This window comes from Gallinula chloropus (genome assembly GCF_964237585.1).
Source record: "Gallinula chloropus genome assembly, chromosome: 1".
Lineage (NCBI taxonomy): Eukaryota > Metazoa > Chordata > Aves > Gruiformes > Rallidae > Gallinula > Gallinula chloropus.
This window is the reverse complement of record NC_140085.1, coordinates 13,915,206-13,941,396: the sequence shown is the minus strand read 5'-3', so window position 1 is coordinate 13,941,396 and position 26,191 is coordinate 13,915,206. Positions and strand designations below refer to the sequence as shown.

Below are 26,191 nucleotides of genomic sequence, written 5' to 3'. Positions count from 1 at the left end.
CTAGAGTGGTAAAAACCTTGTTTGCTGGAGTAGTTTGTTTCACTCAGTGATCCAGCACAAACTGTTCCAGAAAGTCTGGGTTTCTTTCTGCAATAAACTGCTTCTGCACTAGAACAGCAAACATTGCCTAGTAAATAGCAAGCCTAAACCTAAAGGCATGTTGGACTATGACTCGATATTCTAGGGTGGAGCAAGAGGTGGTACAACATTTTAACATTTTGTCTGTAAGGATTTTCAGTCAAGTTAAGACAGCTCAGTCATAAAGCTAGACATTTTAACTTTATGAATTTCTACTTTTTCTTACTTTAGATTGAGCCTCAGTTGCTGTCCAAGGCAAGGAGTATCTGATTCAGCTTATGTCAACCAACTGAACTTTGTGAAAAAGATACTAATTCTACACTTTAGAGATCTAAAAAATACTGACAGACTTCAGTTGCATAGAAGGTTAAACCCATCATCAAGAGAAGCTTTATAATCAAGTTAGTTGAGCTGTCCTACCCATGATTAATGCATAGACTATGTCCAAGGGAAAGACACCACTGCAGATACAATCCATGAAATACTAACTGTGTGATTCTAATTAAGATATAGGTTGTTGCATTAAGCAGATTAAGCTACATTAAGGGACTTATCCTTCTAAGTGGTTAATTAAATGGTATATCCAAAAAACTTAACAATTAAAAATACTGTTTCGGCTGTAAAATTTCACTGTGAACAAATAAAATGCACTGACCCCAAAATAACCCCACTTTGCTATTCCTCAGTATCTGTGCCCCTGCATTACAAAGCAGCTCCCAAATATTTTTTATTTACATATATAGTGGATAATATATAGGGCCAGTCTCTGTAGCAGAGATGCCAGGAATGCGTGCCATTGAAGAAAATAAAATTATTAAACCTCCTTTTCTTAAGACTAGGTGCCAAGCAAAAAACTCTTACCTCATACACAGATGGCTGGAACCTTTCCATCTGTTAGTAACTTCTGGGCTCTAACTCCTGCAGGATCTTAACGTCAGTCCTCTAAGCATATTAGATCGTCTGGGGTGTATTAAGAGTCAGAGACACCTCTGTTCTGGGTTTACACAAGTATTTGAGCACAGATGTCCCACTGGGACCTTTCCTCAGTTTTAACACTTTTGTCTGAATAAGACATGGAAAGATCTAAACCTGCAAAAGCAGCAGGACTAGATCTTATTTGGCACATGGGAATATTGAAACAGGAAACTAATTTAAAATTCTGGTTCTGTTGAAGAGCACCTCTGAAGCTGAATTTTCTCCTGTTGTGCATACTGACATGGCAGAGTAGATGTTGACAGAGATTTCTAGCAGTGTAGGAAATTACTTGAACTATTACATAACTCTTCACAGTTGCTATACCAGGAAAGAGATGTTTCCATTTCAAATTAAAAAACTGCATGCTTCACAGGCACAAGTCATCTTTACTTACAGTCTCCAAATGTGGACATCTGTATTTCTATTACAGGCAAAATGCACTTCCTAAAGCAGAGCCTCCTGAACTGTGGCTTTTGTAGGCCTGGTGACATACCAACTACTTCCAAATGACATGTGGAGGCAGGTCTGCCAACCAGGAGATGCTCAGCTGAAGTGTATGATGAGCATCCCAAATCCACTGCTGTTGGCAATCAATTACTACTAGCCTGGAGGCACTTATCTGGTGGCTTGCACAAATTTCTATACATAGGCACTAATTGTTACTTTTAATGGTCATTGATCAGAGCTATGGAGGGCAGCTTTATCATCTAACTCATTTAGTAGGTCCTATATTCCATAAAGTAACATTAAAAATAACTTCAATCAATATAGATTTGTGTTTAATAACGTATGAGTAAGTCATTGCTCCTACAGGGCCAGCTTAGCATTTGACAAACTGACAGGAGTTGAAATGGTATCAGGAAGTGTCAGGTGAGAAGAGACAGAACTAAGAGATAAATCAGGTTTTTCCACTGGCAAAGGTCAGCAAATCTGCCTGACCATAAGCAATAAATACATATCTGTCTTCCTTGTGAAGAACAAGATAACTTGGCAGTTTTATTCTTTCTTTACCTTACTGAAACCAAGGGAGTGATAGATTAATGATAAGAAGAGTAAGGCTCATGTTTCTAGTCTACTAGGACCTACCTTGGGAACTTGGCCTCTGAACATAGGTAAGAGTTCTTCACTAATAAACTGGACATCTGTTCCTGAGCTTCAAGATAAAATGTACATAAATGTGTTATCGGAGCTCCAGGTAGTCTTGTATTTCATATTGCTGCTATGTGTATTTTCATCTCACAGCACCATAGCTTTGTTCTTTACTTTGTTGTATTATGTACTTAAGGAGCTAAGCAAATATTTTGAAAAAAAATAGTAATTATTTCTGAGCACCTGGTTTCTCTGGGCTGGGTGCTTCCAAATCCTTCACTTCTCAGCCCATCGGCTAGAGTTGTGTATGAACTATTCACAGGCATAAACAGGGGTGAGGCAATGGTTGTAACCCAGCACATTAATAAACTCAGGCATGAGTTTTAACTCCCTAACGCAGGGGAAATGACCATGGGGGATACAAGGGCCTGTGAGGTGGGCTGCTTGGCGGGAGGGTGGCCAGCAGCTGTGTGTGGGTTTACTAAGGCACCACACCTCGTGTGATGGCAGTTTACTTCAGGTTCCCCAGAAAACCGAGTCTGAGAAAGTTTTCACCGCAGCACCAGGTGGTCAGAGCCTGCTCGTATTCCCAAGCGGGACCGTTCGCAGCGTCTACCGAACGCGGGAACCGGGTAGGAGCAGAACAGAGTGCTTCCCTTTCCCCAGTACTGACAAGCAGGCCTCCAGCGGTCCGCCACGGCTCCGGGCCCGAGGACGTCTGGCCACCCGCCCGTCCCGGTTCCCTCAGCGCCGCCCCCCCCCGCCGCCATTTTCCTAACCCGCCGCCGGGCGGCTGCCGCTGTGAGCCCTCGGTAGTCCCGCGGCCGGCGGGGCCTCGCGGAGCGCGGGGAGGTGGCGGCGTTGGCACCACCATGGTGAGAGGCAGGGCGCTGTGGAGCTGCTGCTTGCAGCTCGCCGCGCTACCCTCAGCGGCGGGCTGGTCAGGTGGGAAGCCGCAGACGCTCAACGGCTCCTGCTGGAGAGCCGCGGATCAGCCACGGAGGGGGTGGAGCGGCACCATGGAGGAGGAGGAGGAGAACGACGAAACTCCTCAGGGGCAGCAGAAGCCCGGGAGGTGAGCGGTTCTCCGGCGGCAGGCAGCGCGCCGGGGGCGGGGGTCGCTGCCCCCGCGCCTTCCTGTGGGTGAGGGACGGACCGAGCCGAGCGGCAGCTCTCGTGCCCTGTCGGAGGAGAGGCACCTGCCCGACCTGCCGCCTTCAGAGCCCGGTGGGGTAAGGGGAGCCGGAGCAGCGCGGCTTGCTAGATACACGGTACCGGAGTCCCGCCGGGTGAGTGCGGGAAGGGAAACCGGCCTGAGCCTTTGCGGGAAGCGGCGGGACCGGTGCCGAGGCGGGGAGTCCCGCCGACGGCAGCGGGACAGAGCGAGGGCGGGAGTCCGCTCGGAAAAGTTAGGCGGTGGGCGAGGTGCTTGGGGCCGCCGAGCCCCGGCTCCTGGCCGGAGAGGAGTTGAGTGAGCCGGCTCTCCCCTGCGCTGCCTCGGCCCCTGAGGTAGGTGCAGGCTGCGGCGCCGGTGCTGGCGCAGCGCGGGGCTCGGACTGCCCCTGCCCGGGGTCGCCCCCCGGAGATGTCGCGGTGACAAATCGCGACTCGTGCTGGCTTCAGAAACACCCGGGACCGGCGGATCCTCTTCATACCGATGGAAGAAGTCCTGGACTTCCCCGCCGCGTCCCTCCCTCGGAGCGGCAAAGCTTTCCTTTCCCGTAACTGACAGTCAGATGTGCTGCAGTAGCGCTCGGAAAGAAACAAGTTATATAATCGCCTATAAAATACGCTTCGTGGTATCGACAGTTTAGTGCGTGTTTTCACTTAAAGAGCAGCCACGGACCGATGTTTATCCCGAGCAGTTTTCTTGCGTTGTGTGATGTAAACGCGGAGTGGAAGATGCTAACGAAGTGATTTAATGTAATTAGTTCAGTCAAATAATATCAATGATCGGCAATTATCTCTAGTAAGGATTGAGGGAGGGTGTTTGTCGAATGCCTTGGCATATACAGTTAACTTCGTATTAAACTTCTGCAGAAATGTGGGGTTTTTTCTAGTGATGACTGGGATTTCTTATTCTATTTGCTAATTGGCGACTGTGAAGCAAATTTTCTGTTTTAAGGAAAGTGCTACGTGTGCTTGGATATTTTTTCTTTATTTTTCAAACTACAGCAATTAAGATGGTAGCAGAAAATCGCCACTGTTTTCTAGCAAAAGACACATGAAATAAATCTATTTTAAAATTTATAGTAGCAGGTTTATCAGTAAATTAGAAACCCTGATTAATTTCCTAGGTAAGACTTTCAGAAAAACAAGAACTGAGATTTTTACCTTATTAATGCAATAATTATTGCAACAGTTACTATAGAAATGCCTGTAATGATCTGAAATTGAAATACGTTTTATAAAAAGATAATAGGAATTTGGATACCTGGAGACTGATCACTTGCTGTGATGGAGACAACACCTTCAGCAGAGGAGGAAGTAAAGGATGATGGTGAACCTGTTTGAATATAAATAGCAGTTAATTTGGCTTTAGTTTGGTCCAAACCAAGAGAACTGCAGCCTTTTAAAAAGGAAGTAATCCAATATTATTTGTTTTCTTTACCTGTATTAAATAAGTAGATTTGAGGAATTACCTCAGCAGAAACTTGCTATTTCTTCAGCCTTTACAAGCTCAAGATTGAACCAAAATGGCTAATTCTCCATTCAGAAATAGCTTTTAAATTATTTTCTGCAAATGGGAAAGCAATTGGTTTGTCTGTGATGAGAAAAATGCTAATGCTGCCATAATAATTAGTGCCTTTCTATGTAACACCTGCTGTGAAATTAATTTTTTTCCTTTGGTCACACCTATAAATCCCTTCCTGATTTCACTTGAATGTTTTTTTCAGTCAATTGCTGTGTGTAGCTTGCAGTGTGCTGGCTAGCACTGCAGTCAGAATCCTACTTCTGATGTGCTCAGTGCCAGGACTACGGTCATCTTGTGTCTATATGTACCTTTGAGTAAAAAGGCTTTTTTTGTAACTGGGATGCTGCACTTTGCTTGAATATCCTTAGTAAAATTAACTTGTTATTTACTGTCTACATATAATACCTTACTATTTAGCAGCTGTATAAAAAGTATATGATTTGGGTTTGAATAGCATACAGCTGCAACCAAGCACATAAACCCTGGAAAGCTGTTCAGCAAAGAGAATTGGGCATTGCTAAGTGACACTGCGGAAACACTTTGGTGCTGCTGTGTCCCAGCTGTGGAAAAACAAGGACTGATGTCATGCAAGCAGAAAGTCAAATGGTAAGGAATGTATATCAAGGCTTCTTTTGTAAGACCTCTTACCATGATTGGAGCTGGTAGTGCTACTGTCTGCTGAGTAAAGCTTGTGGTAAGATACTGGTTTTGGTATTCAAAAATAGTTTTGGTTATTTGGGTGGAACAAACTATGCTGTGGACTGTTTTTGTGAGAGGGTTTCAGTGAGGTGCAGTTGTTTCTCTGATAATCAGATTGTGGCAATAACAAATTGTTTCTGTGTGTCTGTTTAGGTGCATTTAAATAAAATACTTTTTTTCTTTAAAACACCTACATATTTAGAATGGTGCCCTGAAAATTACTAGGTGGTTCACGTTTGTGTTGGAAATGTGCCTTGACTCTTCCATAAGGGGAAAAAACCAAAACAACGCAACAAACCAAGCCAAACAACTGTTAATATTGCTGTTGTGTTGACTAACAACCAAAGTACTTTGCAATTCATTTAGAGTATGTGAAGAAACATCATAATCCAGAGTTGCAGGGATAGAGTAGGAGGCTGGTTATACATAGGAAACAGGGTTGTAATGAAAAATGTTAACCTTCCCAATTTCCTTAGGTGTTTGTGTTTTACTGTGTCTGGTGCTCTACCACTTGAATCTTCTTTAATGGCTGTGTTTCAGTTAAAGAACCACGGGGGTGCTGTATCACACATGCTTTATGGCTTTCCAGTATGAAGTTTCAGAGATGCAACACTTTGCATTTGGAAAGGCTGATGATGTTGTAGCGTAACTCATGTGACAGATGGTCTTTAAACTGTTGCATTCAAGAAGAACTTTTTTTTATTATTAATGAAGGGGAACTTCTATTTTCCTTAACTGATCTGGATATTTGTTTATTTTTTCAATACATTTGAGGTCAAATGTTATAACTAGTTCCATAAAATCCATCTATCTACGGGGTATGTGTACATACATATGCAGAGGAGAGAGAGAGAGAATGTTGTTGGGAGAAACAAAAGTTGATCTTATGTTGAAACCTGAGTAGCTTTACAAAGAATTCAGGGAAATAATTTTATATTGCAGGGAAATAACACTGGGTTATGTGCTTGGGCTTTAAACTGAAGAGAGAGAATCAAATAGAGAAGCATTTAAATATGTATGTAGACAAAATTGTATGACTGCATATTACCTTAAAAAATAGTTTAGTGCTTGGGTGTTGCTGCACTTCCTGGACAACTGGGGCTTTACAGGGTTTTGAAGGATTAATCTCTGTGTGTGTCTAGAGAAAGTTTGCATATGAGTTTGTTCCTTTCTGGCATGTAGGGAGAAGGAAAAAGAAAATGAAAAGGCTTAGTAAATGAGGTGGAGATAGCAATTGCACAGTTGCAGACATAAAAGTGCCAGAGTTGATTCTAAATGAACTGCTTCAGATCCTGCTTTGCCACGTGGATCCTATGCATCAAGGTTTTAATGTGATTTCTATGCACTTTTTTTTATAATAAAAGACTTCTTACCTTGTCTCTGTGACCATGTGCTGCACAGGAAATCCGATTTCTGGTTCAGTATTTTCAAGTGGACCCTTAGTTTCATTCTGTGCAGTAGTGTCTATTTTCAGTGCTGTGCGCTGTCTAATTGCCGTTCGCTGCCAGACATGAAGCCTTTACCCTCAGGACTGAGCGCGAGCTTGTAACACTTTAAAACTTCATTTTAGTGAAGGAAAACCTGTGCTAACAGCTTCAACATTTATGTGCTAACTTAAAATACTGAACCCAAGATGAATAGGCTGTTAATGCATGGGAGTGGTCGAAGTCTATTTACAGATGCAAAGCTTTAAGGTTTGGCTGCTTTTTCTAACAATAAACCCCATCCTGGGAAGGTTTGCAGCTGGTTTTGACTGTAGTGCCATCAGTAGACCAGCTGAAACTAATGAACTACTTGTTTGTATCAATACTTACAGGACTGGAGCTGGTGCCAGAACACTAAAGTTGGGGTCCAGATGCTGTAGTTAGGTTGGTACAAGTTTCATGTTTGTTCTTTTTTCAAAGGTTCATTGAAGTTCTGTACATGTGAGGGGCCATACATGGAGATTACTGTTGCCATCTGGAATCCAGTTTATCGGCTCAGCTGTGTGCATGTGCCATCTTCTCCTGTTTTTCTGTTGACTTTAGAAATTGTTTGCATTTGATTTGTGATCTAGTTACTGTCTTATGTACCATAATGCAGTTATAATGCACAGATTTTTCTTCTGTATGTTGTCAGTCTGAGTCCTGCAGAGCAGATAAAAAACCCTTTACTTCCTGCTTCTGTGTTTCCAACATTATTCTCCATACATTAAGTAGGCATATGAAATTAGTTGTTTAGGAGGAGCAAAGTAAAGCACTGTCTGTTCTGGTGTAGGGAAAACTGACTCCTGCTTTCCTTTGGTGACTTTCAGCAGTAGCGCAGAATTATATTGCTCCTGTGCTTAATCATCATAATAGCCTCGGCTGCTCTTTTAAATGTGATGGCCACATGCCAAGTGTCTGGATACTTTGATTCAAGACTGCAGTAAAAGATGAGAGTAGAGAAGGAAGTAACTTGTTTTAATAGGCCTGTATAGCTAAAGAAATTGGTTACTGGGTTTGTCATCTGTGTTAATATGCATGGCCTCTATAGACAAATACTGTCCTATCAGGGATGGTAACCTAAACAGAATGTGCATGTAAGAGAAAACTTCTCTAATATTAAATACAGTTAAATAACATGGTTGGGGAGTACAACGTGCTCATATTGGATAGAGACAGTCAGCTAAAGCACCTGGAAACAAATGGAAAATAGTTATGCATTGCCAGGTTCCAGGAAGGGGCATCTTTATGCAGCTGATACAATGCCTGTAGCTGATCAGATGTAACCCCAGGTTGAGAAATAGCTGGCTCCAGGTACTACTGATGGACCTGACTCTAAAGCCCGTTTGCATTTGTATCCAGAGGCATATAAGGGTGTAGCTGATAGACACTCCTAATTGCTGTGAATAACTTTGTGTTGGCGTAGTTCCCCCACTGAGTGCTAGCAAAGTAGAGGTTGGAATGTCTAGTAACGGGAGTGGGCTGCTTTTTGGGTGGTATTTGAATTTGCTTGGTTATAATATAAAACATCACTCCTGGAGGAAGCAGCCAGAGAGTTTAAGCAGCATCAGAACTAAATGTGAAGCCTTGGGTAGGGGATAGGTTGAAAAATGAAACATTTTAAGAGTAGGGGTAATTGTTGAACCTAACTTGGTGCTGTATGTAACTGAGCTGCGCTGAGTGAATTCTAAGTAGAGGGCATTTAATGAATTACTTTTTTATGGCAGCACTGGCATAAGTAGTTTTTGTTTCCAACATTATTTTTCTTACCATTCCCTGTGCTAGCCAGTTTGTTGGTATAAAGACTTGCATAGTTACACAGTGCTGCAGGTGAAAATTAGGTGCTTCTCTAGGGAATGGGAAGGTAAGAAGTGACTATCAGCTGCATCAGTTTCTTGAACTAATTCCTAATGTGCACACAAATGTTTGTTTCAGCAAGCCTGGGGGAGTAATGAGTGCAGAAATGGGTTGACTCATGGTGGTGGTTGCTCAAGTAATACAGCTGTTGTCAGAATATGCCTAACAACAGGTGACCATTGGTAGAGGCTTCACATTTGTTTTATTCATAACCGTTTTTTTTTCTCTGCTTTTTCTAAATAAAACTTTATTTTGTTTTTCTTTTGATCCTCAAAACTAGATAAAAATGGCAGAGGATTCATCCTAATTGTATGAAGTTGTTTATGGAAAGAGCTATTTCTGGTTTTGTTATCAACTCAATTATTAATTTTTCTTGACCAGTACCCAAGATCACTGCAGAACTAGGATACTTACAGATCTGTTGAGACCAGAGAAAAAACTGGGCTGTCAAGCTGTGCTTTCGAGACTGGAAGAAGGCTGCACTGGCATGGATTTTTTTGCCTTCTGAATGTTTTGAAAAATATCTTAAGTAGGACATCACACAGAATCCCAAACTGGCTGCTAAAATACCAGACAATTTGAATTAAAATTTCTTCATTGCTGTTTCTTGCTGGCAACTTTTGCTGCGAAATCTCACATAATAGAAGTATTTATAGATCAGCTTGCTGCAAGCTTGAGAGATCTGGGTTGTGAGAGCCTAAGACCAAGAGTGTCTGGAATAATTGCTGTTGCAATTGCTGTTGCAGTCAGAGGAAAATACATATAGTGAAAGAAATCTTCAGAGCTACGTAGCAGTATAGTTTGCAGAAAGCTCAGGTTCTTGTTTTTATAGGGCTGCAGTGGTGTGATGAACAGCCTGAAGTACTGCACAATAAAAGTTTAAACGCATTCAGAATTTTCCAGTCTCAAACTGTTCATTAATTAAAGCAGACAATTTCAGACCTGAAGGAAAAATAAAAGCACAGCCAAAACTTAGCTGGCAGTCGTTTGGTAGCTGAGTGTGTGGGAGCCTTTTTTTGAAAAAAGTAATTCTATGCTCCCTAGTGTTTTAAAATACCTTACCTTCTAGCTGAAGCGCTGGGGTTTTTTGGTGCTTGGAGTGGGATTTGTTGGTTTTCTGTTTGTTTATTTTGTTGGGGGTTGTTTTTGTGTGGTGGGGTTTCTTTGTTGGAAAGCAAAAAGTGTGCTTCTGGCAGTCAAAAATGTGTGGTGAAAAAAAACCCTTGAGATTGTGTAGCAGTTACGGGCTTGCAGAAAGCTCAGAGTCTTGCTTTGGTAAAGCTGCAGTGGTGGGAGTTTGTTAGGAATTGTGTGCTGCCCTTTTTAGGTGATGTGCAGTGTAGCCCACTTCTGGATGTAGTCTGTACAGAGAAACAGTGATTAGAAATGAACCAAACTTGTTGCTTCAAAAATAGGGAAAATTAAGGACATCTGGGAAGCTATGGAATGTTTTCAAGGTAAATGTAAAGTTTTGTGGATGTTGTTGGCTTCCTAAGCCATAGCTTCATAATAACTCTTACTTAAACTGTCTGATTTATGGATTTGTTAAAAAAGGACCACATTTCTGGGTAGAAAAGAAGGATAAATCTGTTCTGGCAGACTTCACAGTTAGTAGCATGTCTGTGCATGGCTGTGTGCCTAGTAGGGAGAACTACATAGTAGGAGTAGTGGATCTTAGAGGAGGCTGTGTGGAAAAGGTAAAAACTCAATAGATTTTATGTCAATGAGTTTCTTCAAATAAAGTTAAAATAACTTGGCTTGAAGCTCTGCCCTGTTTAAAAGGCCATTAAAAAATAAAGTGTTAGAATGCTTCTTATAATGTTAATGTATCATGTGAGCAGAAAGCATTAAAATGTTTAATTAAACTTTTAATTATTTTCCTAAATAAACAGAAACCCAAAACATTTGTATCCAAGTTTTCCCATATTAAGCAATGCTACAATAAGCAGTTGACCACAAGTCCATTGTCCTAAGATCTGTATTTTTTTTACAGGCATAATCCTGTTTACTAGGATGCAAGACATGGGTTCTCCATGCCATGCCCTGCCTGATCTACAACTTCGGTCTTGCTTTGTGGGTTACTAGTGGCCGCTTAATATTTGGTGGTGGAAAACCAGTTAAGTGAGCTCTGTGTTTTAATTCATGTTAGGCTTCATCCTAGTCATCAGACAGTGGTGTCCAGAGTACCTTCTGGCCTTGTGGATTTAGCATGACTGATGATCTCCTTTAGTAGTTGGTATGCCTCAGTCCATTTCCTCTTGCAAATGGTGGCAATCCACCTGCCCCTGTTTGAGGGCAAGTCACCTAATCCTGAAGGATGGAATCAATTTGTTAGGAAAGCAGCTGAATAATTTAGAGTAGAATAAAAGGTGTGGAAAAAATATTTCTTGTGGAACCCTACAATAACAGGTATTCACCAAAGACATGACCCCTTCCCACTGCCCCTTGCAAGTGAGTACAACTGTACTCCAGTTTGATTTTGATGTCTCTATCTCTTATAATTGGGCTGGCAATGCAGTGCTTAGACTTACTTCTTGACTGCCAAACTACTGTTTTTCTTGGGGAAGAATTCAATAAAGCTGGATGAAAAATCAGCTCATTTCTGGTCAGGTATTTTCTAGTGTTTAAAGTATACCTGCCAAATCTCCTAGTCTGTAGAGGGTGTGTTTTGCAAAAGGGTAAGAATCTCCTTGGACTAATATCTGGTTGAGTTTCTTATCTTGAGCTAATGACTTTGAAGAAAGATGGCCTACTATTTTGTTAATAAGAAAAAATAGATTTGTTTTACTATATTCCATGAATATTCTAGGATATGTTTTACCAGTTGAAATTAAAGGGAAATGAACTGGCAACATTAATACTTCAAAGGAACTTACAGTTCATCAGGAATACTTCATCAGTTAATTGTTTGTAAATGTGTCCTTTTCTTATGCATGTTAAAGGGTTTAAAATATTCTGTAAGCACTGAGATCTCTTCTCCCTTTGGTTCTTATGGAATACTAATGTAAGTAATGTATGTGCATCATGTGGAAAATATGTTGGCAGACAGATACCTGCAGTGCCTTAAATGCTTTGGCATTGTCTTTGTTTAATCATCACATTTGATCCCTACTTCCCCTAAAGGTTTATAGTTTCAGAAAAAGATCAAAGGTTCATATGAAAATTTAAGTAAAAGTAGAATTCACTTATTTTAGAGATGAATGAATAGATAAACAGGAGCTTAAAAATAAAACCTTAGGCACTCCAGTCTCTAATATAAAATGTCTTGTAGGAACAATAATTACAGTAGTTATATATTTAAAAATCAGACATCTGAGATGCTAACAGAAGAATTTCCTGGAATTAAGTAGCTATCTGATTAAACTTTTGTGATTTGTTTTCATGATGCTTTCTAGAAGAGTAGATGTTTTATGCTGTGTCTGCATGCCTTGCTAAATTAATAGACTGACTTGGCATTGAAAATGATCTTTGTTGGGTGGGTTTTTTGGTTTTTTTTTAATTCCTCAAACTCTTTGAGTTGAAGTAACAGTTAAAATATCCATTACATTTTTTTTGTGTGTGTATCCTGTCTGCCATTTCTTGTGGCACTTACTCTTTTTGTTACCATATAATTCTGCTTAAAATGGTGTAGAACGTTTGGGTGGCTGTTCCATAGAAGGCTGATTCTGGTAGATGTTGAGTGGAATAGAGAAAAAAAGCCCAGGTGCATCAATAGTTAAAATAAAATTATGATGCAGATGTGGCATATTATTGCTAACTAGAAAATACATAAATGGAGTGGTTTCAGTAAAATTACAGGGAAACTAGAGCACAAAGCAATTACATTAAAACAAGATTATGGCCAAGGGCACTATTTATCAAACAACTCTATGGGCAGTGTTTTCTGAACGTTGCTCATGCTGCTTTATCGGAGGTGAATTTTGATGTGTTAATATTTGATCTCTGCTGTGGGGCAAAGTAATGGTTATTTTGTTAAGAAAATTTCAGAATATTTATCAATTGTCATATCTTTGCAACTGACACCACACTTCCTGTTTAGTCATCTGCTGCTGCTGAAATGGCAGGGCTGGGCTCTGCTTTTGAAGCTGGAGTATCACCAGTAAATGCATTTGGGTTCAGTACTTCTTGTGTGTGTGTTATAATCTGAGCTGTAATGTTGCAGTGACAAGATTTTTTTCCTTGTAATTATGAACTTATGAGGGGCACAGTGAGTCATGTGTGCTGAGTATTCTGGAGTTAATGAAATAGGAGAAAGTCTAATACATATGGTGGGAAGTTTTCCACAGGACAAGCTGCACAATTTGCTGTTGAAAATTATTTGTGCACCTAGGCAGTATACCATGCTTTCTGTTCATTACTGCCCATCTTCTAGTTTTTATTGGGTAGAGTTTATAAGTACCAGAGAGTTGTGCACTTTTTAAAATAGCAACCTATTAAAAACAAACCAACAAAAATCCAGTATATTTATTTTCAACATTTTAGCTGAAAATAAACACAGAAACTGAAGCATTTATCCTCAGTGGAATTGTTTCAGCAACTTTAAAAATAAATATGGATAATTTTATATATACTTACAATGGATTGAGAGCAACCATAAGGAGAAGGACTTGGGGTGTTGGTTGATAAAAATCTCAATGCGACCTAGCAATGTACACTTGCAGCCCAGAAAGTCAACTGTATCCTGGGCTGCATTGAAAGAAGCATGACCAACAGGCCAAGATTGGGTATTATCCCCCTTTACTTTGCTTTCCTGAGACCCCACCTGGAGTACTGCATCCAGCTCTGGGGTCCCCAATACAGGAGTGACATGTAGCTGTTGGAGTGAGTCCAGAGGAGGCCACAAAGATGATGAAAGGGCTGTAGTACCTCTCCTATGAAGACAGAGAGAGTTGTGCTTGTTTGGCCTGAAGCAGGCTCCAGGGAGACCTTGCAGCAGTCTTCCAGTACCTGATGGGACCTACAGGAAGGCTGGAGAGTGACTGTTCACACAACCATGTGTGTAAGACAAAGGTGATGGGTTTAAGCTGAAGGAGGGTAGTTTTAGATTTCATGTTAGGAAGACATCCTTCTTTGTGAAGGTGGTGAGGCACTGGTACAGGTTTCCCAGAGAAGCTGTGGCTGCCCCATCCTTGGCAGTGTTGAAGTCTAAGGTGGGAAGGGGCTTTGGGCAACCTGGTCTAGTGGAGGGTGTCCCTGCCCAAGGCAGGGGTTGGGACTAGGTGGTCATTGAGGCCCCTTCCAACCCACACCAGTCTGTGTTTCTGTATTTTTTTTCTACCTTGGACACAATGAGCTCAACAGGACTCCATATTCCTAAACTCTGCAACAGTTAAGTGCAGTTTTGGAGTCTTTCATTCAACTACAGGGTCTGCAGTTTTCTAAGAAATACCCCAGAATTGGGACTCTATAAAAACAAGCTTTTCATAGTTATTTTCTCACTTTTTTACATTTCACAATGGAATGAATTCCAGACATTGCAGCCACGATTTCTTCCAGATCTTCCTTTTTCTGTGTCCTTTCACTAGTGAGTTCAGTTAAACGTCTATCAAAATTTGCAAGCTACTTTTACTGTTATTAAAATGAGCTTTTCCTTCATTTTGGATAAAATAGGAAGTAGGACTGAATGTGTCTTTTGTGCTGACTTTTTCTGCATGTATGTGCATCTTGTCAGCAGCAGCAGCAGTGTGGTGTTAATGCTGTGTGAGATCACTGCTCTGACTGCAAAACCAAGTCAAATCCTACATTCCTAGTGCCTCTTGGACAGGCCTGCAGGGTCGTGTTACATCGGCACCGACATGGGTGTCAGGAGGAATTTTGCATTCTTCCCAAATGTAAATGAAGGAACACGTCCCCCTTGCTTTTTGCAATTGGTAGATAATAGTACCTGAAGCTGTGCACACCGGCAAGTATTCTGCCTGAGCTACAAAGAGATCTCCTGTCTGCTTGCCACAGCATGTTTCTGGAGTCCTTTGTGTAACAGCAGCTCTCTCAAAAGCATATTTTGTTGAGGAAAACATACGGTAGATCAAACAGTCGAGAAGGGCAGGCTTGTTTCTAGTGTGTGTGAGAACATTCAACTTTGTTATTGTTGATGTTAGTCCAAGAAAAGATTGATTAATTTAAAGCTTATTTTAGTTCTCCTCAGAGAGATATGGATAAGAAAATGGATGAAGAGCCTTTGCCAGCGTGTAACCAGTACCCTAAAGAAGCAGTGAGGAAACGTCAGAATTCAGGTCGAGGTTCCAGGGGCAGCGATTCTTCCAGGACCTCCAGGAAAAGCTTCAGGCTGGACTACAGGCTGGAAGAGGATGTAACTAAATCAAAGAGAGGCAAAGATGGGAAGTTTGTCAACCCATGGCCAACATGGAAATCACCAACCTTGCCAAATATTTTGAAGTGGTCCCTCATGGAGAAAAACAACAGCAACGTGCCATGCTCAAAGCAGGTAAATATTTGCATATTTTGTGTTCTTCAGTGAGACTGCTTTTACCTCTGCTCTAAACAATAAAATAGGACAGTTTCCAACTAATACTTACTAGGCATCTTTTGAGGCTTTTCTAAGTGTTGCTTTTCTGATTTTTATTATCACTTTCAAAAGGTTTATACTTTCTGTCTCTTTAATTCTTTTTTCTCCTTTCTGTTAGTTCTACACCTTTTGATTTGTCCAGCTTAGATTATATTTGCAAAAACCAACAAAAATGGCCCTCTGGCTCAATCAAACTATGGTTAAACTCTTTCCTCTTTACTACATGTTGCCTTACAAAGCATGCTACTAATACCATTCAGATTGGATGACATAGCTGTGGCATACCTCCTTGTAAATTTTAAATTTTTTTCCCCAGACTGCCATTTGCTATAGATGTTACATCTTTTTCATAAAAATTTACTAAATAGTTGCAGTCACTTACTTATAGAAAATGTAGATTTACAAATACTTCCATATTTCAGTACAGCAGGAGAAAAAAAATGAATGTGTTAAAACTAAGGATTTGTACTGAAATATTGCAAGTACAGTAGCAATTTACTGGGAAACACCATTATTTGTTCTTGGTATATCACTTCTGACATATATTGTATATAAAGAAGGAGGTGGGGAAGCAACTTCTTAGATAAGCATATTTTCTGTGAAGAGTAATGGATACTGGAAAGCCACAGGTTATCTTGGTGGCCACAAGAAGTGTGACAGTGTCTTCTCAGTGTGTTTTCTCATGTGTTGACTGCACTTTGGAAAAGCTGTGCCAAAGGGTCTGCAACCAGGAAAGGCATTTTTCAGCAAATAGATGTTAATAATGCTTTTAAGCATCCAAGAAGGCATGCATAAGCTATAAATCTCCCAGCTGGTATTTAGCAAAGAGCTTTACACTTTTTTATGTGAATTACCTGTGAAGGAAGGAATTTGATCAGCTTTATGGACAGGAAAGCCACGTTACTTATTAACACGTGATGGTGAGAGGTTTGGGAATTTCTTTAAGGATGTGTGGCACAAACCTTGTTTAAGGGAGGATTAATCAAGGCTGTGATTGTTCTATAATAATAATTTGACTACAGAAAGAAGCACAACAAACCTATTTTGGTCTTGGGATCCCTTCCACTTTGGTGTCCTGCTTCTAGACATTACCTGCACCTTGTAGTAGCAGCAGCTGCTGGACAGATTGCTGCATTAGGATACTTTGGCCATATTTGTTTAAAATTCACACCGTGGCATTTTCAGTTGCCACTGACTGCTGCCCTAGTCTGTATGTGTACAACAGGCTTTGTGTCTTGCCAGCACCAGTCAGAAACCTGGTTGGTGACTGAAACACCTGGAAGGCAGTGCTAAGGTGTACTACAGAGTACAGAATATGCAGCTCTCTGATGGCAGTGGAGCATTGCAGCACTCCCCTTTAATTTACAGATTATCCCTGCAATAAAGGATGATTACAAAGAAATCTATACTGTACCAGTTGTAAAGCTGCCTCTCTGACCCAGTTTGGATTCATTTTGGACTCATTTTATTGCTTTGCATATGTGGTGTGGGGTATTTTGTTTTTTTTTTTTAATTTTGTTTTTAATTTAAGTACCTGCAATTATTTAGGAGCACAGTGAAGTGAATCAGAAATAGAAAAACCTAGATAGGGATCGATGAAATACACTTCTTGAGTCTCAGCCTTTTGGATGCTTGTTCCAGCTATGTTTGCTCCACACATAAATCAACCTGTAAAGCACTCCTGAGGTTGTTTAAAAATCCAAGTAAGGGCTCCATACTTAGCAGAGGTAGGTAGCATGTCCTTTAAACAGACTCCTACTTCAGTTTCCACGTTGAGTGTGCCTAGTGATACCCTGCTGCACTGGGCAGGCTCAGTTTATCTGTACTGAGTGCTTTGCATATGTAAAAACAAGGAAAAGGCACGTATTATCCAGGATATGTACTTCACTGTGTAAAAGCTATATGTATTATAATCATGCCTTCAAAAACAAGCCTGTATCATTATCCAGGATGCATACACTTCTTGTGTTTTCATTACAGGCTTTATTAATAACTTTCCTCAGTGCTGCTGGAGTATCTTTAATTATTAGCTGTTGGATCAACAACTTAGATTGTTCTCATTTCTGTAAAATCCAGTGGTATTCCAGTATGTACTAAGTGCCAAAAATCCAGAGATAATTAGCTGGGCTTACCACAGCCAGTCATGTGTTTCTTCTTGCTTTGCATTACGGAGGAAAAAAGAACGTGGGAGGGGGGAAGGGGCACAGCAGGAGGAATTTTTTGTATTACTTCAGCAAAGATAAGACAGTATTGGGCACATTTTGCTTCTGTTGGTAGCTGATTTGACATTAATGCCGTATTTCAAAGATCTGTTATAATTCTTGTAGTATTAATACGCTTCTGGTTAGTCTGACAGAGAACAGAATGTACTACAGCAGGATAAACGTTCTATAAGTTCATATATTTCAGTCATTATGTTGTTTTACCCTGTTGTGTGAATTTCATATAATGCATACTGCCAGTAGAACTTGCATTTTAGTTTGAAATTTTAGGAGTTGAGTCATAAGTCCTTACTGCTTTTAAGGGTAATTTGGGAGATTTTGGTGTACTTTTGTACAATAGTGAAGGCAGGAGGGGGTGCAGAAGAGGAAACAAAAAAGCCAACAAAAAACCCACACACTGAGAAATAATTTCTTTAGCTATTTTCCTGTGTGATTTGATATGACAGCTCAAAATAATGCCTGATTTCTGATCTCATCCCCCAAGGAATCACTGGTTCGGATTAGATGCCTCTGTATCACAGACCTGTAGACCTCTCTCATATAGAGTCAGGGCTTTCCAAGTTATGCTGCCTTTGTGGTTTACAGAATTTCATTTAGGTAGTTTAAGATACTAATTGTTTGAACTATGCTACCCAGTGTTTATCAGTCTTCCTGTCTGTGTACCTTTTATAGTCATTAGTTTTACCATTAAATCAACTGTTCAAAATATTGAATAGTGGCAGTTCTTGTGACATCCCTGTGAGATCTTAAATAGTGCAGATGTGTGTTGTTTAACCCCAGCTGGTAGCTCAGCTGCTTGCTTGCTTCTCCCTGCTCTTCTTCTGGAGGAGAGAATCAAAGGGCAAGAGCAAGAAGACTTGTGGGTTAAGATAGACAGCTTAATAGGTAAAGCAACAGCTGGGCACACAAGTAAAGCAAAACAAGAAATTGATTCCCCAGGTCCTACAGAGCAGGCAGGTGTTCAACCTTCTCCAGGAAAGCAGGGCTCTGTTGTGTGTAGTGGTTACTTGGGAAGAGAAAGGCCATCACTGTAAATGTCCTCCTCTTCCTCCTTCTTCCCCCAGCTTTATATGCTGAGCATAATGTCACATGGTATGGAATATCCCTGTGGTGAGTCCTGGACAGCTGTCCTGGCTGTGTCCCCTCACAGCTTCTCATGCCACCCCCAGCCTGCTGGCTTTGCTGCTGTGTAAGCACTGCTCAGCAGTACCTAAAACGTCAGCCTGCTAACAGCACTGTTTCAGTCACAAATCCAAAACATGAAAACATAGCAAGCTACTGGGAACAAAATTATCCCAACCAAAACCAGTACAATACACTTCAGTTCCAGGTAAGAACTCACTGTTCAGATCTGCCAGTTAGCCAGTTCTTAATCCATTTAGTATTGGGTTTTTTTAATATTGCATTATATGAAGTTTTAAAACTAGATTGTATCAAATGTCAGCCAAAAGAAAGTGGACTGATTTAGAGTTCTTTGAATATTTTGTAGTTTATTTTTAAAAATAACTACTTAAATGGAAAATTTGACATAAAAATGTACTTAGTGATCTAAATTGCATTATGACAATTCATTATTGAATTCCTCCTCTGAGTTCAATTTCCTTGATAGAATCTTATTTGTTGACTTAACCATGTGTAATTTGGTGGGTGTCCTAATTTCCATTTTTTGAGCATTATGTTAGTCTTGTGATCTTCCACTCTTTTTTTTCACAATATAATGCTCTCTGTGGTTCACAGTTCTCCTGTGAGTGTCATCCCATGTACTTAGAATACAACAGATAAAAACATGATGTGTATTTCTTGGAGAAGCAGCAGTTTGTCTCAGTCTAATACTCATACTTTGTTTATTCCTGTGTTAATTAGGTGATTCTATTGTACTAACCTTATTATATTCAGCTTTATAGAGGGTTATCTATCTCTTGTTCCTGGAGACAGCAATAAAACTTTTTCAGTAGACACATCTTGTCCATTAGCTCTCTGAAAAAGCAATTTTCATGAATATTTTATTACTTACAGTACAATTGCAGAGCAGTGGGAGGTGTGCATTTGGTTTTTTCTCCAACATACGCCTGCCAAATCAATAAAATATTGTGGAGAAAGTAACTTTCTGGAAGCTGTCAGGACTGTTTTAGCAAGGGAAATCCTAGACTCCTAAACCATCACAGCATCAGCTGGGCTTTTAAGGGAGTGGGAGGTCAGCTCTGTATAAGGTCACCAGTAGCACTAATCTACTGTCCTAGACCTAGGGAATGGAATCAGCAACCATGACTGGGAGACTCAGACTAGGCACCAGAAGTGTTGGAACATCTGAGATTACCAAGGAGAGAGGAGTGTTGGGTGTCTGTAGAAGGTGCCTAATGTAGGAAAAACCTTCTCAAGTGATGTGAAAAGTTCAGACCAGAGCTATTTGTGAGGAGAACCTTAGCCACACTGTGGCCAAGCTGGAGATAGTCAGGAAGCCTGAAAAGTCTTTGTGTTTGGTTAGTTTTTTTTATAGAAAAAGTCTTTATCCATTACAAATAAATAAAGCTTCTGCATAAGCACCTCAACCAAACTGCAGTGAAGAACACAACTCCTGTGCTAAGTGAGAGAATGAGCAGTAATTTGTTTATGAATTCAAGTAGATAATGCATAGCCATGGTCTCCTATGTGCCAACTGTCCTCCTGAGGCTGTAGATAGTCAGATTTGGAAGCTGATTGAGTGTTTACCTCCTCTGGATTCATGTTCAGCTGGATCAGCTCCCTGACCTGTCAGACTTGAGCAGGGATGGCATAAGCATTGAGGCTGGAACGAGAGGGCAGGTGGGCGAAGGCTTCCATAACTTTAAGTCATCCATGGGATTGCATGCTGAACATACAGGCAGATCAGTATAGTGATTTATTCAGTAGTAATTAAACTTTAATTGCCTAGAAGGCTTCAATAAAACATCGTGAGAAGCACAGCTGAGTGCCTAAGGAGCATCTTTAAAATGAGATCCAAGTTTTAGTTTGTGTTTTATGAATGTTCATTGAATTATTGGCAGGTTGGAAAGAGAATGATAAAGGCTAACGTTGGCCAAGTGAGGATAACCTTCATGTGCTGCTGCTGTATGGAACAGAGGGGCAGAGAGGGTCTGAGGAAGGCTAATAGAACAGAGCTTTTGTGGAATGCTGTGCACAACGTGGTGTTCTCTTTCATCCACGGGTTTGTGACTTGTTTGTGCTAGGACTTAGGGGATGCATCACTTAGTTGCAGAAGCTAAAGGAGCTGTTGTTACAGTAACAGCGGGATGTTTGTGTATCTGTATTCTTTTCCAGGCCAGGAGGGCTGACCAGGCCTTTCCCAGCAGGTGTTGGTGGTGTGCAGTGCTTTCAGACTCTTCCTCTATCAGGTCTCCTGCTCAGATGGGTTACTCTTGAACTCGCTCTTGTCTCTTGACAGATTAGTGACAATGTTACAAAAACCTAAGATGAGATTAGGAGGAAGTATTTGGGAAAATGGTCATTAGAGGCATATTTTATGTTCCAGTTCTCTTGGTTGCCTAAAAATATAAACAAAATCCTGACTGTTAGGATGTGTGCCTTGTATGCAGTTTTTGTTCCACAGCCAAGTGCATTCTGAAATCTCACATACGTGTTTTGTCCTCTTTTGCCAGGAACTGGATAAAGAGCTTCCAGTGTTGAAACCTTACTTTGTTCAAAATCCAGAACTTGCTGGGAAGACAGGAACTGGTATGCGAGTCACGTGGTTGGGACATGCTTCAGTTATGGTGGAGATGGATGAACTCATATTTCTCACCGACCCAATCTTCAGCCAGCGAGCTTCCCCCACCCAGCTGATGGGCCCCAAGCGTTTCCGAGGACCTCCGTGCACAGTAGAGCAGCTCCCCAGAATAGATGCAGTCATGATCAGCCACACCCATTACGATCACTTGGACTACAACAGTGTCACCAGTTTAAATGAGCGCTTTGGGAGCGAGCTGCGCTGGTTTGTGCCTCTGGGGCTCTTGGACTGGATGCAGAGATGCGGTTGTGAGAACGTCATTGAACTGGACTGGTGGGAAGAGAACTGCGTCCCTGGCCACGATGCCGTGACTTTTGTCTTCACCCCTTCTCAACACTGGTGCAAAAGGACTGCAACAGATGATAACAAAGTTCTTTGGGGCAGCTGGTCTGTCCTAGGACCTTGGAATAGGTTTTTCTTTTCTGGAGATACTGGATATTGTGTTGCTTTTGAACAGATAGGCAAAAGGTTTGGACCTTTTGATCTTGCAGCCATCCCCATTGGAGCTTACGAGCCAAGGTATGAAAATCAAAGTTTGATCAGTATACATAAATTAAATTATATACTGATGAAAAAACAATGCACCTAGAAGTGAAAACTGTATGTGTACTTTATTTAGAGGCAAGAGAAGGAAATTGCTGAGTGACAAACCCAAGCAGGCAATCAGAAGGAACTGAAATGTCTAGGATGCTTGCCTTTGTGTGTTTGGTGTTCCTGCAGAGTTTTTTCTTTAGTCTTGAGCTGATGCTGACTTTCTTCCATGAAAAACATTGAGTAAAGAACTGGAATTACTTTGTGTCTTTTTTCTCAAATAGCAGCTTTTAAGCTAACCCATTTAGATGCATGCAATTTTGCTGTGCTTCTCTCCTGCTTCAGTCTTGACGCTGTTTTTGCAACTTACCTGGAGATAAAGATGAATCCTGTGTAGAGTGTGAAAGATCTTTTTGTTTAGGCATCTGTATCCTACTTATGACAAAGTATCTAAAAATCTCGATGATGATTCTGATATAATGCTGGAAGCAGAGCATATATGGGCTGGGAAAGGAAGATAGGAATCGGAATAATATGGTAATAATCCATATCTTCTAAGAATTGCCAGGTTCCCCCTTCTGCTTTACCACTGTTCCCTTAGGCTGTCTTCTGCAGCGCACGCTTTTCAGTGTGTGGTGCTAACATGCAAATTCTTAAGGGTGGATTTCAATCTATGGCCTTAATGCCTTGAGGCACCAGTAATATGCCCTTATACTATGAACAATAGAGATTTTTAAAAGTGTTTGAAAAGGAGAGTGGAACACAGGAACTGCTATTTTTTGGGTGTCTTGATATATTCTAGCTTGTTGATTTTGTGTTCTGTGTGTTGTTCAGACATACATGCTCCATATTTTTTTATTAGGTGAGTGTAATTTTTTTTTTTTAGTTTGCTTGCAACTTACCCATTGAAGATAAAGACCAAATCTTGTACTGACTTAGGTGACACAAAAAAAAATGACTTTGTGTTTTGGTAGGTGGTTTATGAAATACCAGCATGTGGATCCTGAAGAAGCAGTAAGAATCCATATTGATGTTCAAGCAAAGAAGTCTGTAGCCATTCACTGGGGGACCTTTGCTTTAGCAAATGAGGTAAATTTCAACAGTACACCTGAGTTCAAATCATTAGTGAAGCTTTGTTCTTGCAGTTTAACCTATGTATCTTTAAACATGTACTTACAACTTTTCACTCATACAACTGTTTACATTGTATTGCAGGTAAAAGCAATGCTTAGCTTTTTGTAGCTGGTAACGTGAAATATTTCCACAGTTAAGTTTAATTTAAAAGTACAGTTAATTGAAACAAATGTGGAGGATTTCTGATATCTGAAAGCAGAGGCACATGAAAGGTGGGGACACATATGCAATAATAAAAGTAAACTCAGCAGTACAACACCTGGAGACAGGAAGGACTGCATGCCTGTAGGTCAGTACAGTATTAATCATGTCTGTTTAGTAAATACATCAAGTAGTAGTGTTAATGGTTGATTCATAGTTAAAAACTAGCAAAAATATGAAAGACTGAGTTATTCTGAGTTACTTTTTGGTTTTTTTTAAATATTTTAATTCCTCCTCCCTGTGTCCCCAGTTCTAATAAGGAGATTGCCCAAGTGCCTTAACAGTGATGAAAAATGCAGTGAAAGGGAAGTAGCTACATCTACAGTGATACAACCTGGCTGGTAGCTGTTTTTCAGCTGCATCTTTGGGATCAGTTATACCACTTCATCTTGTAACTCAGTCCCGATGATGCTATAGCTTTGTTCACCTGATGTGTCATACTTGGATATAGCATTTTCTATCCACGATGCTTCCAGTAAGCTGGGTTGCTAGTGCCCACGGTACAAATTCCGTGTATTTAGAAGCACAAAAGTTGGATGATTTCTCCCTCGTGATGCCTTTTCTGAAATGTGACAAACACAGTGAAGGGAACCTCAGGAGAAGCTCATCGAAGTGACACAAATTTTTTAACAGTGAAGCTGCCAACTTTTACAGTGTGAGAGAAAGCGCCATCTGCTGAACTGCTAACACGGCCTCCTCCCGTCACAGTTCTGCCTCCCAGGCATCCAGTTCAGTACATGGAGGAAGACTGAATTTTGGATGACAGGCTGAGCCTTGTTAGTTACTCTACAACTGTACATCAGCATTCTTGTGCTTTCATTTTCATTTCTTAAATTATATTTTAATTTGACAAAAACATACCCCACTTCTTTAGGTAATATTTAAGAAGCCAACCATTTCTTGTTACACCAGTGATACCCTTTCTTTTCCTCCAAATGCTGCAACAGCATTTTTTTCATCTTATTCTTGTTTTTCTAGTATTACTTGGATCCTCCTGTCAAACTGAATGAAGCTCTTGAAAGATACGGCTTGAAAAAGGAAGACTTCTTTGTCTTAAACCACGGAGAATCCCGGGACTTGAGTACGAATGACGGGTTTGAGTAGCGAACCGCTAGCAGTTCCTTGTAAGCCTCCTTTGATTTGAACTAGCAATTAATGTTACAAATACTAACATCATGTACTTACAGAGTGGATTTTTTTTTGGATTAAATTGGATTTTTAGATGCCAGGTTTGTCATGTTCAGAACTAAAACTTGTGTACCAATTACATGATGATCTTTACTAGTTATATTGTTTATAAATTTTGAGAGCTGATCTAAAGACCAGTTAATATATACAGTACTGTCTGGAAATAACTTGCAGTGTCAACTCTTATGTACACCACTGATAAATTATTGGGGTTTTTTGTTTTTTCTAAAACCTCTTTATCTTAACCTGCAACAGCAATAATAACCTCAGCACAGGACACATTCTTAGAATTAATGGCTGATTTGAATCCGTCATTGTTGGAATGCCATCTCCCTTGATAGCTTCACTGTGTTTTGTGGGGTGGAGTCTTCCAATAGAGCCATCTTGTTTAAGCACAAGCATGGTAAAATGATTATTTTACTGAATGCTTCTACATTTTCATATACTGATGAACCACAAAAGCTGAATCTAAAGAAAAGTGCCTTTTAGAGAGAGAGAATTTAATATTGCATCACTGAGCTGTAAAACTTACTGCTGGCCAGAGTACCTGTGCACTTTCATTCTTTTGTCAATGTTTTTAGTTGGGCCTGAATGTGTCTGGAATGACTTTCTTGTCAAATACAGTACCCAAAGTGTAAGAATCCCTTAATGGCGCCTGTCTTTTCTTTGATTCAGCCTATTACTGAGGTGTTTTTGTTTGGGGGTTTCTTTTATTTTCTTTTAGAGTGAAAAGTCTTCAGCAAGGGCTGTGGTGTTTTTTCTTATAACTTCCCTGCAATTTTGAAATTGAATGAGAGATTTCAACACTGTTCAGTATTGTAAAACTTGGCTAAATGTATCTGCACCAAATTGCCATGCTAATTTACAGAATTAAAGCCTATTGTTGCCAATAAAAAGGGTGGTTGTTCTCCTTCAGAATTCATTGGAAAATCATTTTTTTGTTCATTTTTTGTTTTGGTCTGGAGGCTACTTGTATTTTTTGCTCTTGCTGTGTGTAACATTTTATGTTGATACCCTGGGAAGATAAATTAAAAAACCCACATTATTTCCCCGCAATTTAAAGACATCAACTTCTGGCAACTAATTAAGACTAGTTAATGGGATGTCATGCTAGGAGCAAACTGAAGTAATCTTTTAAATGTTGGCAGTTGTCCTTTAGGACTTCCCAATATATATTTTTAAAAGTCTTACAGATCTTAATATCAACAAAGACAGAACAAGGAGATGAAGATCAGTTAGTCCAAATCATGCTGATGGAGGGTTCTGGAACAAAGGATTGTGCTTGTATGGAAGAAAAAGTAGCTTCTATTCCTTTGGTGGGATTTATGTTTGACAAATACCAGTATTTGTCTATTGGAAAAGGTGATTCTAGTATGGTCTAGTAGATGTATTGACTGGTTCAGAACTGGTTAAAAATTACTCTCAGCTGTTTAGCGTTGATTTTGAGAGAATATTTCAGGTGAAAGCTCTTTAGACCTTGTATTCACACAACAGGTTCAGTAATTACCTGGATAATACAATGCATACATACTACCTGTTCATAATATTGTGGAGGACACCAAGCTGCAGGATGTTTTGACTACTTTGAAGGATGTAGTTAAAATTGATTTCTCTAGTTTTCAAAATGAAGCTAAAATACTGAATACCTAGATCAGCAGCCATGTAGCAGAGAAGTATTGACTTACAAGATCAGATGCTAAATGTCAGTAATGTCATACACTTTATTTTGGATCTATTAATTCACAGAATTTGTTTGTAGAATGGTGATTG

General features: G+C 40.3%; 1 protein-coding gene across 1 annotated transcript; it reads left to right on the top strand.

Moving 5' to 3' along the window:
- Window positions 1–3,014: 3,014 nt before the first annotated feature.
- Window positions 3,015–24,690, top strand: NAPEPLD (N-acyl phosphatidylethanolamine phospholipase D; the record flags this gene model as incomplete). The annotated part of the gene is made up of 5 exons (XM_084273530.1): window positions 3,015–3,217; window positions 14,992–15,301; window positions 21,240–21,886; window positions 22,873–22,987; window positions 24,212–24,690. 5 exons carry the CDS (start codon window positions 3,015–3,017, stop codon window positions 24,335–24,337), a joined length of 1,401 nt encoding a protein of 466 aa, XP_084129656.1. The 3' UTR covers window positions 24,338–24,690.
- Between the last annotated feature and the right edge of the window lie 1,501 nt (window positions 24,691–26,191).